Source organism: Cynara cardunculus, unplaced genomic scaffold (assembly GCF_001531365.2).
Source record: "Cynara cardunculus var. scolymus isolate 2C unplaced genomic scaffold, CcrdV1 Un_Scaffold_1190, whole genome shotgun sequence".
Taxonomy (NCBI): domain Eukaryota; kingdom Viridiplantae; phylum Streptophyta; class Magnoliopsida; order Asterales; family Asteraceae; genus Cynara; species Cynara cardunculus.
In genome coordinates this window covers 1-13,978 of record NW_020200699.1, presented here as the reverse complement: position 1 = coordinate 13,978, position 13,978 = coordinate 1, and the positions used below count along the sequence as shown (strand labels likewise).

The following is a 13,978-nucleotide window of genomic DNA, read 5'->3' as shown; positions in this document are numbered from 1 at the left end:
GACATATATGCAATTTTCTTTTAATTTGATCTTGCTAACAAACAAAATTGACCTTCAACTTTATATATTAGTTGACTTGTAAAATAACCACATAAACTCATGATTCAAAGTCAAACTATTGTTTTCGAATTGTGATTTACCCGCGCTGCATCGCGCGGGTACACCACTAGTATATATATAATAGGATAGATCAAATACAACCCTCCAACATCATATACATAGACATCAAAAGTTTCTTTCAAAAGTAGAGAAAGTACTAAAAACGTCAAATATGATAAAGAAACGGAAAGAAAAAGAAAAAAGTACAGCAAAGGAAATAGATATGTGTATACGCATGTACACGAATTTCATGTTTTTGTGTAAAAGCATGCATGTTTTCATCGAATCTCATATATATGTACATATATATTGAATATTATTAATGTGTTAGGTTCCGATGATAATGGTAAGAAGGGATCTCCATACTTGATTCAATCTTAATTGAATATTAAAACTGATAAGATGCACCAGCTCAATTCCCGTGAAGAGTGAAATTCATTGGGTGGCCCCACGAGGRTGAGATTAAAAAGTGATCAAGATCTTAGATCATCTTTTACGTTTCTCATCTTAACTGATATTTTGGTATGATCCATTTTCTATTATTAATTTGGTGTAAACAATTATAATGCGTCTTAACACAAATATAAATAAGAATAAAGATTTATAGTAAAAAAAAGCAATGAAACCGAAAAGCATGATGAAATGTTACATGGAAAGAAAGGTGTGTGAATGCGTTTGTATACACCTACCAACACATCTCTATCCATAACGACAATAATATCATTAAAGTAGATATGCATTCCAACAATATTCTCACAAATAAATAATATAAAGCTCTTGAAATGTTAATTCGAGAAGTGGTAAATATTTAAGAAGTAAATAAATAATTATAATTTTTCATACAGTTAAGAATTATAATTTTGATTGGTCAAGAATTACAACTTAACTGATCGAGCGAAAAATAGGACACTTTCATAACTTTTACAAATAGATAGCGAAGAAATGCATACATTAACCCATAAGTACATATTTGAACCAATTAATTTCATATAATTAGCTTATAACTTAATATATAATATATGCAAAAGAAAATGAAATAAGAATAAATAATTAGAAAATAATTTGTTTCTATTACTGTTTATGGGTTGCTTGACATTTGCTGAATTGTTTGGTGCAAAATTATTAAATGGTCAAGATGATTAAGAGGCTCTGATGATATAATGCAAAGTGAAATATAATTGTTTGATAATTATTTACAATGAAATTAGGGTACTGAATGATTAAGTGAGGCTCATGAAACAAAATCACTCTGAGGGTTTTAGAACCATTCAAAGAGGTAGACTTTTCTTTTTGTCAAACAAGATCCACCTCTTAACGATTCAAAATCTATATCTTAATGGAACTATTAAGAGGTATACAAACAACCCATTACCTTAACATGATGAAATGTACTATTGATTTCTTTAATTATATCATTTTGTGTTGGAATATTTGCAAAGTTTGCTCTCATACCCTAAAATGAATATTCTGAAAGTTGGTTCTTCAAAATAAGAATAAACCAAAAGTTAATTTCATTTTGATGTAATTTACTTTTTTGTCAAACATAATCCTCCTACCAACTTCGATTGGCATCTTAATCAAATATAAGTAAAAAAAATGCGTTCCTAAATGGCAACCTTAGCGAGGAACTTTACATGGACTTACCCTCGATTTATCATGCTACAAATGACAACCATAATGTTTGTCGTCTCAAGAAATCCATTTATGGTCTCAAACAGTCCCCTTAAGCATGGGTTGATCGATTCTCTCACACGTTAAACGATTTGGGTATGCTTAAATCCATGCCGATCACACTCTTTTCTATCTAGGGAGCATGGTAAGATTGCTATCGTGATAGTGCACGTCGATGATATTATACTTACGAGAGATCATGTCGTAGCCATCTCAAAAATCAAAGCCCATTTGGCTAAATCCTCTGAAATGAAAGACCTTGGTCCATTACAATACTTCTTGTTGGGAATGAAGATTGCAAGAAAGAAATCTACGATTAGCTTGTCTCAAAGGAAACATACCTTGGACTTGCTAAAAGACACCAGGATTCTAGGATCTCAGACCAGCCTCTACTCTTATGGATTCAAATCCAAAGCTCGATGCTATTTTTTCGGTTCCAACCGACAGGGGGAAATTCCAGCGTCTTGTAAGTCGATTGATCTACCTAGCGTCTTGTGTGGCTTGGTTTTAAATTACATGGTCATGAACACATAAGGATCGAGGAGGTTGGTAAGAAGTTGTATGAGTTTAACTCAAGTTGTATCAATCAATACAAATAGATAATTAAATCGGTTCAGATTCATCTAATATATGCAACAATCACCAAAACATTTTAACGATGTTCATACATGCCAAAATGCAAATATTACATAAAAATAAATTCTTCATTTAATCTTATCAGATTTGAACCGTAATGCAAATATTACATAAATTATATCAGAATTATATATATTGTTTATTTTTTTTTACTAGAAAAATTAGATAAAGAGTAAAAGACTAAATTGCCCCTTAGTTAACGGACTTGACTAACGGCAGTTACCTATAGGGATCACTTCCAAAAAAGGTAGTAACTTAACCACAGCGATCAAAAACATAATTAGTTTAAAATAGGGACGAGACTTGGTGGTAAATGACAACCAAGAGGATCAAAAGTGTAAATTTACTCGAAAATAACTTCATCACACCAACTGCTGCGTGGTTTCCACACTGGTTCAATTATTTCCCGAGAAGTTGAGGTGGGACTGGTACAGTTCTAAATACGTTGGGAACGAAAAGAAAGCAAATGGCAACACATGAATGGATCAACAAAAAGAAAATGGAGAAGTTGAGGAGACTTGCATTTGACTTCGTCAGGTCTCTCAAAACCGACCGCTTAGTTTTCTTGCTTCCTTTACAACACACGATCGTCCTATGTTTAAATCCTCTGTTCTTGGCCTTTTGGTAGACACAAAGCTATAGAAAAAAGGAGATTCTGGACGCTGTTACTGTATCCACGATCACTTCCTTCGACCGTAAGGAAACCCTTTTCATTTCATCAGCAAAAGAAAACCCATTTCTTCATTTTAAGTATTCAACTTCGATYTTCATGCATTTGATACAGGTTGATGATGGAAATCAGAGGTTCTTTCCGGAAGAAGAAGAAAGGAGCATTTCGACCTTGCCAAGATCGTCATGACTTCTCCCAGTTGATATTCTCATGGTCTCTTGATGACATACTGAATGAGGAACTCTATAAATTTCAGGTCTTCCTTTCCTTTCTGCTYTTTTATTACCATTCTTTGCATTTCTTGTTTCCATTTTATTTTGCATGGAAACCCATTCTTGTCAAAATCAAGCCTAATCATACACAATGCATGCAACTCAAGRGTCGTTTCAGTTTTTTTACCTTTAGTTCTAGTTTGTTCTTGTTTTATTATTATGAAKTTTAATGTTGATTTCAAACATATCCTCAAAAATATGGATATGAAAACCTCTGATTTCTTTTTGATGACTTTGATGCGTTCGTTGCAGGTGGAGGAGATACCCCTTACTTTTCAGTCTGTGGAACACTATCTCAGTTCTTTTGTTTATCCTATACTAGAGGAAACACGTTGCGAACTGGCTTCTAGTATGGACAGCATGTCTAATGCTCCATTTGCTGAAATTTCTTCTTTTACGAAGGTCAAAGGTGATAAAGAAATGATGTATGGTGTTAATGTTGTTACTTGGAAAAACAGATTTAGTGAACGTGGCAAAGAGCCTTACCGYACGTTACCTGGTGATCTGTTTATTTTGGCGGATGGGAGACCTGAATCTATTTCTGATTTGCAGCGAGTGGGAAGGACATGGGCTTTTGCTTTGGTTAGTAAAATTGCAGACGAAAATATTAAACATGATAGCAATGAAAATGAAGATGACAKCACTTCAGTATATTTCGAAGTTAAGGCATCACAACATATTGAATCCCAGCATGGGTTGTTTGTTGTTTTTTTGATGAATATTACAACCCAGAAAAGAATCTGGAATTCTTTGCACATGCATGGAAATTTGAATATCATCAAAGAGGTTCTAAGTTCTGATTCTGTGGTAAGAAATGAGTTGAAGTTACTCTCTTAATTGATTGGATACAATCTTACTTTGTCAAGTTTTAATATTTCATTATCTAATTATGGTCATATACTCATATTACTTACAGGTCAAGGATAGATGTGATATCTGTTCTTTTGGTTGCAATATTGATTCACATGGACAACATCTCTTGTCTAAGATGAATGAATCCCAAAGAGATGCAATTATAGCATCCCTCTGTAAAACCGAATGTTACCACAATTCTTGTGTGGAACGAATATGGGGACCCCCTGGAACTGGGAAAACGACAACAGTAAGTGTGTTGCTATCTATTCTCTTGCAAATGAAGTKYAGGACGCTTACCTGTGCTCCGGCAAATGTTGCAATAGTACAGGTAGCCTCACGTGTGCTAAATTTGGTAAGAGAATCTTTCGAAACTAGACTACAAAGTGGTGATTCTTTCTGTTCGGTTGGAGATATGCTCTTGTTTGGAAACAAGGAGAGGTTGACAGTTAGTACAGACATTGAAGATATCTATTTGGAGGAACGAGTAGAGAGGCTTACAGAGTGCATTGGGTCAATGTCTGGTTTCATACGATCAATGACTGGTTTACTTGAAGACTGTGTTTCTCAATATCATGATTTTGTAGAAAATGTATTGTCCAATGAAGAACAACATGCAAAAGAAAATCATACCATGACCTCCAAAGAAAATCAAACTAAACCAGAAAAGTTTGAAGTCAAATCATTCATAGAGTTTTTGCGAGATCGATTCAATGCTTCTGCACCCAAACTCAGAAGCYGCATCATTACGTTCTGCACTCATATCCCAAGAAATTTCATGGGGGAATATATTTTCCGAAATATGGTCTCTCTGTTGGAGAATTTAGTTGCTTTGGAATCAATGTTGTTTCAGGAGAATCTGGTTTCGGAAGAACTTGAGCACCTTTTTACTTCTAAACCATTGCAAGCTGATTTTGTTGAGTTTGAGGACAAGTTGTCAATCAATTACTTCAGAATCATGTCTGTTTCTGTTCTAAAAACTCTGCAGACATCTCTTGGAAGTCTCGATCTTCCAAGTGTTAAGAACTTCTGGGAAGTAAAGGACTTCTGTTTCAAAAGAGCTTCTCTTATATTCTGCACAGCTTCTAGTTCCTACAAGTTGCATGCTGTTGAAATGGAACCTTTGAAGTTGTTGGTCATAGATGAAGCTGCCCAGTTGAAAGAGGCCGAGTCAACCATTCCACTTCAACTTTTTGGATTAAAACATGCTATTCTCATCGGAGATGAGTTCCAATTACCTGCAATGGTTAGCAGCAAAGTAAGTCTTTACTAATTTTTATACCTTGAGGACTTTGTTTTGTACTGTTCTAATTTTACCTTTAAGCTATATTTTGATAGAATGAGTGTTTGTGGACAGGTTTGTATTGGATCTTGCTTTGGAAGAAGCTTATTTGAAAGATTGAGTAGTCTGGGGCATTCTAMGCATCYATTRAATGTTCAGTACAGAATGCACCCATCCATCAGTTTCTTTCCAAATTGGAAATTTTATCAGAATCRGATCCTGGATGGAGAAAATGTGACATGTACAAGTTATGAAAAGCAATATCTTTCAGGACCCATGTTTGGTTCTTATTCATTTATAAATGTTCTTGATGGAAGAGAAGAGAAGGACGATGATGGACAGAGCCAAAGAAATTTGGTTGAGGTGGCTGTCGTGATAAAGATAGTGCAGAATCTCTACAGAGGTGTGCATAATTGTCATATTATGTCATCTAGTCATTGTCGTTTAGATTAGTAGTATCATTTTTTTTTCTTCCAACTAAAATGTTCACTTACTTTTACCTGTTCTTGAACATTTATAGCATGGACCAGCTCCAGAAAGAAGCTTACTATTGGGATTGTGTCTCCATATGCGGCCCAAGTTGTTTCGATCAAAAAGAAGCTTGCTCCCAAGTACGAGGAACTTCCAGGATTTTCAGTCAAGGTGAAGTCTATTGACGGATTTCAAGGTGGAGAAGAAGATGTTATCATTTTATCTACCGTCAGATCTAATAGATATGGGTCCGTTGGCTTCTTATGTAGTCCTCAAAGGACTAATGTTGCTGTGACAAGGGCACGGTATGGATTCTTGTGAATTAATATTTGATCTTTATAGATGGCTTTTATTTTCTGAAGTACATCTGACTCGRTATATCTTGTCTTACATTCGTATCTAGACACTGTCTGTGGATATTAGGCAGCGAAAGAACCCTGGCTAATAGTGAYTCCATATGGAGAGAATTAGTATGTGATGCAAGGAGTCGCCATTGTTTCTTTGACGCTGATGCTGATGAAAGCTTAAAGAWGACTATAATAGCTGCAAAGAAAGAGCTTGAACAACTTGATGATCTGGTTAACGGGAATAGTGTGTTTTTTAAAGATGCAAAATGGAAGGTGTCGTCTCTGTCTTGTCTTCAGATTAGAACATGATTACTTTTTCTTCCAAAAGATTTTACTATATGATATTGTATTTTGGTTCTTTATGTTTGTTGCATTGATGCCATTAGGTTCTCTTCAGTGATGACTTCAGAAGATCGTTTGCAAAGYTGGCAGGTTCTCKCTTGAAGRARCTGGTTTTAWATYTCTTAKTGAAACTCTCAAGTGGCTGGAGGCCCAAGAACAAAAGCGTAGACTTGTACTGTGAAAATTCTTCACAGATTTTGAAGAAATTTAAGGTTGAAGGGCTCTATGTTATTTGCACAATCGACATCATCAAGGACTTCAAGTATTTACAGGTTTTGAAGGTTTGGGATATATTACCTTTGGAGGATATTCCAAAACTGTCAAAACGGCTTGACAGCATATTTGCTGCTTATACAGATGATTATATTAATCGCTGCACGGAAAAATGTTTGGATGGGTAAGCTCATTTTGCCATCTTCTGAATCTTAATCCAGTGCTTATACATTCTTAATTCCTTGTTCTTTGTACTATTGTTTTGCATTTATGATGTCAGGGACTTGGAAATTCCAAGGAGTTGGGCGACAACCCAAGAAGTTTCCCGTTTTCGTAATCTAAGTAACTCATGTGAAGGCGACAGTGAAGTGAGCTTAAATCCTGGTGATGGTAGAATTTATGTCGAAAACTCAAAAGTGAGTGAAAGCTTGTTGCTTATGAAGTTTTACTCATTGTCGTCTGGGGTAGTGAACCATCTGCTTTCTGGTAAAGAATATGATCTACCCATGCAAGTTACTGATGAGCAGATGGACATTATTTTATTTTGCAAAAGTTCGTTCATAATTGGGAGATCAGGAACAGGGAAAACCACTATATTGACGATGAAGCTGTTCCAAAATGAAGAGTCTTTTCGTATTGCTTCTGAAGGGATTTATGCAGCAGAGAGGAGTCTAATTAGGGATGCAGAAGTTGTTGATGGTTCAGAAGAAAACAAACCAACTGTTCTGCGCCAGCTATTTGTGACAGTAAGTCCAAAATTGTGTTATGCTGTGAAGCAACATGTTTCTCAGCTCACAAGGTACATATACGTTAATYTAGTTTYCCTTGTTTCTTTTTTCTCTCTCTTGATTATTAGTATTTTTTGAACCATCTCTTGTTTATTTAACAGTATTGCCTTGAAAGGGAATTTATCGACGGAGATCAATCTTGATGATGCAGAAGTTACATCAGAATTCAAAGATATCCCGGACACATTTGTTGACATAGTCCACACAAATTACCCTCTTGTTGTAACATTTGACAAGTTTCTAATGATGCTGGATGGCACATTGGGAAATTCTTTTTTCGAAAGATTTCCTGAGGCAAGAGAACTTTCTTGTGGTAGCTGTATAAGCTCAAGATCTGTTGCTTTGCAAACTTTCTTAAGATCAAAGAAGGTTACATTTGAAAGATTTTGTTCCCTTTACTGGACTCGTTTCAATTCTGATCTAAAAAAGAAGCTGGATCCTTCCAGGGTGTTTACGGARATAATTTCTCATATAAAAGGAGGTTTGCAAGCTGGAGAAAGCCCTGATGGCAAACTGAGCTTTGAAGGTTATTCATTGTTGTCTCAAAGTCGTGCTTCCACTTTACCGAAAGAGAAAAGAGAAATTGTTTACAACCTATTTCAAGCCTATGAAAAGATGAAAACTGAACGTGGAGAATTTGATCTGGGTGACTTAGTGAATGACCTTCATCATCGACTYAGAAATGGGAAATATGAAGGTGACCAGATGRATTTCATTTACATTGATGAGGTGCAAGATCTTAGTATGAGGCAGATTTCTCTTTTCAAATATATTTGCCAAAATGTTGATGAAGGTTTCGTATTTGCGGGTGATACTGCTCAGACTATTKCAAGAGGGATTGACTTTAGGTTTCARGATATACGATCTTTGTTCTATAAGGAGTTTTTAAGCAACAGAACAACTGAAAAACAAGAGAAAGGTCTTGTATCTGAGATCTTTCAGTTGAAACAGAACTTCAGAACTCATGCTGGTGTGCTAGAATTAGCTCAGAGTGTCATTGAGATTCTGTACAGTTACTTTGCTCACTCAATTGATGTTTTGGAGCCTGAGACTAGTCTCATTTCTGGTGAACTTCCTGTTCTTCTGGAGTCTGGCAATGATGAAAACGCAATTGTGACAATTTTTGGTGGCAGTGGCGGTGGGAATGGTGGAGAAATCATTGGTTTTGGTGCGGAACAGGTGATACTGGTACGTGATGATTGTGACAAGACTGAGATATGTGAATATGTTGGAAAACAGGCTCTTGTTCTCACAATAGTCGAATGTAAAGGTCTTGAATTTCAGGTTAGTGTCATGTTCTTTCTAAACTATCTCATAAAACATTTAGGTAAAACATTGGATGTAGTAATCATATTTTTATGTGTTTAACTTGCTTTTGTTATTTTATTTCTAGGATGTGTTGCTTTACAACTTTTTTGGTACATCYCCTTTGAAAGACCAGTGGAGGGTTATATATGGATATATGAAGGAAAAGAATTTGGTTGATGGGAAGGGTTGCCATTCTTTCCCCAGTTTCAGTGAGGCAAGACATAATGTCTTGTGTTCTGAATTGAAACAATTGTATGTGGCTATAACTCGGACAAGGCAAAGACTCTGGATATGTGAGAACAAAGAGGAGCTYTCCAAGCCAATGTTCGACTACTGGAAGAGAAGGGGCCTGGTCCAGTYAAGGAARCTTGATGATTCARTGGCACARGCCATGYGGGTTGCAAGCAGCCCTCAAGAGTGGCGAGAGCGTGGTAAAAAGGTCAAATCTAATCTCTTACTGTTATTWTAATTGGTTGAAACGTGCTGCTATTWATTATGTCATCTTGTTTGTTATTCACAACCTTTATATGTTTTTCAGCTTTACTATGAGAACAATTTTGTGATGGCAACAATGTGCTTTGAAAGAGCTGGAGACAAGATGTGGGAGAAATTGGCCAAGGCTTCGGGTCTCAGAACATCTGCTGAACAAATGCGTGGRATGAATCCTGAAGCTGCTTCAAGTTATCTTAGAGAAGCAGCAACGATGTTTGAGTCCATTGGGAAATTTGAGCCTGCTGCTTCATGTTATTGTGATTTGGGGGAGTATGAAAGAGCTGGTAACTTCCTGAGTTTAAGTTTTGCACAACTTTAATCGTTGTTTGTATTGTAAACCTTTATCATCTTAATTTCAAATTTGTTTTTACAGGAAGAATTTATTTGGATAAGTGTGGGCAGACTGAAGCAGCGGCTGAGTGTTTCACACTAGCAGGGTGTTATAGCGATGCAGCCGAAGCCTATGCACAAGGAGATAAGTATTCCAATTGTCTGTCAGTTTGCAAAAAAGGGAAACTTTATGGTAAAGGCATGCAGTATATTGAACACTGGAAAGAACATGCTAATGTTCAAAATAAAGAACTTGAACAGATTAAGCAAGATTTCTTGGAGAGTTGTGCTCTTGATTACCACAAGCAGAAAGATCTCATATCCATGATGAAATTTGTTAGAGCCTTTTGTTCTATGCAAACAAAGCGTGCGTTCTTGAGGTCCGTTGGCCGTCTTGATGAGCTTTTGTTGTTGGAAGAGGAATCAGGTAGTTTTGTTGAGGCTGCTGAGCTTGTTAGGTCATGGGGTGATGTTCTAAAAGAGGCTGATCTTTTGGAGAAGGCTGGACACTACAAAGATGCAACATTGCTCATTCTTTGGTACGTGTTCTTTAGCTCGGTATGGGGAAATGGAAGCAAAGGTTGGCCGTTGAAGCAGTTTGCTCAGAAGGAACAACTTTGTAAGAAAGCAAAGTCACTTTCAGGAAAAGACACCGACAATTTCTATGATTTTGTATGTCGTGAGCTTAGAATACTCACTGATCAGCCGAGTAGCTTACCGGAGCTCAAGAAGCATTTGCAAGCTTCCCAACGACACGAAAGCCTGCGTGGAGAAATGGTGTCAAATCGGAAAATATTGGATGCTCATCTTAAACTAAACTCCTCAAAGTATGACTGGGACGATGAACTACCCAGTGATTTAACTCAGTATGCTGAGAACAAGATCTTTTGGAATCGAGTTTCTGTTAAAACTCTGGKTTTCTATTGGAACATGTGGAAGGATCATGTTGTGGATATCTTTCAGAGTCTTGAAACTTTTGACGGTGGAGAAGCAAATGAGTATGAGGGTCATATTGAGTTCATTTTAAATTATTTTGGTYTGAGGAAGCAGTGTGTAAASGGAAACGTGGTTTACTTGTTGGTCAGCAAGGATGCTGATTGGATWAAAAATGGTGGTCACAAGGGTCTTCATCAGGATGGGAAGCGGCTAACTCTTGATAGCAGGCAGTTGGTGTTTGCTATTCGGTTCTATTGGCAGTTGGAATTGGTTTCTGTAGGTATAAAGGTACTCGAAACTCTTGGAGCACTCCATAAGTTCATGTCTCAGGGATCTGCATTTCGCAAAGGTACATGTCTTCTTCACATTTTTGAGGTCTCCAAGTTTCTTCTAGACTATAGTTATCTCAATCTCACATATAGTAATAAGCAGACCCTGGAAAATTACCTGGGCTTCTCGACAACTTATTTTGATCTTGTGTTTCCCTTGGACTGGAGGAGTTCGATTTCTGCGGATTTTGTTTCACTAAAGGAGACTGATGTTTCAGTCAACTTGCTGAATGAGATTATAAGGTTTATGATCAAGGGTAACCTTACCTACTKGRAGATYGGGAGGGTGATGATGATATGTCTTGGTTCCAGAAAACCTACAGCACTTTACAACATAATTCATACGGGAGTTGAATGGAATCTGTCATGGAAATCATTTGTTGAGAAGTTTCAGAATGGTTGCTGGGAAGATGTTTATGTTGCACTCCAGAATGCTTTGCGTGATACTTATAGAGCCAACTGGAGGCTTCCTGGGTACATATCACCTCACAGTTTTGTGTATCTCTTGGACCGTCTTTTTTTCATGGCATCTTTCTCTTCGGGAATCATTTTCACTACAAAATCTTCTTTTGTTGAATGGTTCACCCATCATCACTTTGCTCCAAACACAGCTCATTCCAATCCCCCTGACGAAAGCTTTTATGTTGTAATGGTCCGAGAAATTCTTTACAATCAAGAGGAAACTGTAGCATGGATTAAAAAATCAGACATGAATCCTAGATTTTACCATCCAGTTTTTGTGTTGAAGCTGGTTATGATACTGTGTTTAATTTGCTTGAAAGTATCAGATTGTTCTGAAGTACTACGTGATTTGCTGTTTGGGATGAACAATATTGCTTATTTGCTTCCAAAGGAGTTTGTGGGTGGTCTTTTAAAGAGAAGGAAGAGCCGTTATCTCAATTTAAATGCTGACGTAGTTGCAGAAGCATTTCTAACAATAGAGGATCCTCTGTTGATTGTGAGTACGGAAAATGCAAGTCCTAGAATCCATGCTCCTTGTGCAATGTTTGTGGACCTTCGGAGATCGAGGGATGAGATCATGAATGTATTGTTCCCCAAGAAAAATACACATAGCGACTCGACCTCTGAGGCACCATCTTCAAACCCGTTACCAGATTCGAACTTCAATGTGGATCCTGCGGATGGATGCAAAGGAGAACTGGTAATGAAATGGAATATACTTGATGACATAACTGAAGTTATAAATGGGGAGAAGGGAGAGCTACAGAGCTCGTTTTCTGATTATGCTATGATCAAGGTAGTAACAGGTGGTGTTTGTTAGATTTATCATCTTAATTAGTGTAAACTTTGATTGCCTTGTGATGTTTTATTTTTCTTACCAGAAAGAGTTGGATAAAATTGTACATGCTATAGCTACTGCTCTTACGAATGCGAAAAAGTGTGCTGGAGAATATGCAACACTTCTACGTGAAGTGCGCTGTGCATTTGATGAACTGGAACTGCTTTCTTGTTGGTTTGATACAAGGTTAGATGTAAACATTGAAGTCGTTTATTACTGTTTTGTTAAACTAAAAACTTATCGGGTGCTTGGACTTGTAATTTTCAGTGGACTTGAAGTGAAGAATTTAGTTTTCTCAAGTGATGAAACAAAGAGTTTGCAAGAAGTTGTGGAGGTTCTGCAGAGTAGAAGGCCGATGATGGATGATTTCTTGAACCAGTTTGGAATGAGGGAGGAACCGCAGAAGCTGGTGTCAGAGAGCAGAAACACAAGTCGTGTTAACAATGATGGCAGTGGTTGCAATCATTCATCGGTTCTGGAAGTGGTGCCGGAAAAACACAAGAAGGATGGTAGCACCCAAGAAGCGGTAGCGAAGAAAGGGAAAGGAAATAAAGAGAAGAAGAAGAGAAAGAACAATAGGAAGAAATGTTAGATTGGATTGATGGTTGATTCCTTTTGATCTGAAAAGAACAGAATTCCCAAGTTGGTATGTTTCCTCTAAATCTTTACATATATGATTATAAATAATATGGTAATTCAATATACTGAACAAAATCTATTACAAACAGCTGATGACAACAACAAATAACAAAGCCACTAATAAATTACCCATCCATCCGATTCATTTACCCCCGACGACTTCATTAGAATCGGAGTCACTATGTGTTTTCTTATTCGGGAACAATACGTTAATTATCTCCTCCCTGCTGCATATCCAAACGTCCACAAACACTGCACAAGAAGCATGGATTCTTGGACACTCAACAGCAGATCCTCTACGCTTATGAATGCTTCTGCAACTACATCTGCATTCAAATTCAAATCACGACCCTTCTTTCTCCTTACAAACAAACTTCTTTGGAAGCAAAGAAGCAACATTCTTCCTCCCAAACAGCAAACCATGCAATACTTTGGAACAATCTGATACATTCAAACAAACTAGACCATTGTTTGGTTATTGTTTACAATGAAATCAGGGTGCCGATTGGTTAAAGGAGGGACATGATACAAAATCATTCAGAGGGTTTTAGAACCATTAAGAGACGGACTTTTATTTTGTCAAACAAGATTCACCTCTTAACGATTCAGAGACTGCCTTTTAATGAAACTATTAATAGGTAAACAAACAACCCTAAGTCAATAAGTATGAATTATAGTTTCTTCTTTGGAGACATAATGAATAGTGAAAAAAGAAAATGCCCCATGTCTTTGTTGAAGATGCTCTAATATTTGATRTTCTTGTTTTTTTGGTTTTATATATTRATTTAACCCGACAAATCCAACCTRTGTTTGARCTTAATGTCATGTCCCATATAAAGGTTCCCCAAGAAACTGAAATATTTTAGAGCATTTAATGGTATGATGGAAACTTGAACTTTGTGTAGCTGGAAGCTTTCTTATAAGATTTCCAGATAGAATTCTTCAAAGTTCTTACTGCTTTCAAATAGTTGGTAATCATTCATTTGTGAATAATCCAAATG

The 13,978-nt window shown here is 36.7% G+C and overlaps 1 protein-coding gene across 1 annotated transcript; it reads left to right on the top strand.

Moving 5' to 3' along the window:
- The first annotated feature begins 2,872 nt into the window (after positions 1-2,872).
- Positions 2,873-13,032, top strand: LOC112502306. Its single transcript, XM_025106186.1, has 15 exons — positions 2,873-2,943; positions 3,191-3,332; positions 3,601-4,155; positions 4,265-5,458; positions 5,558-5,885; positions 6,003-6,258; positions 6,357-6,573; positions 6,687-7,039; positions 7,136-7,654; positions 7,745-8,927; positions 9,037-9,390; positions 9,490-9,727; positions 9,817-12,296; positions 12,382-12,524; positions 12,606-13,032. Exons 1-15 carry the CDS (start codon positions 2,873-2,875, stop codon positions 12,928-12,930), a joined length of 8,358 nt encoding a protein of 2,785 aa, XP_024961954.1. The 3' UTR covers positions 12,931-13,032.
- Positions 13,033-13,978: the final 946 nt, after the last annotated feature.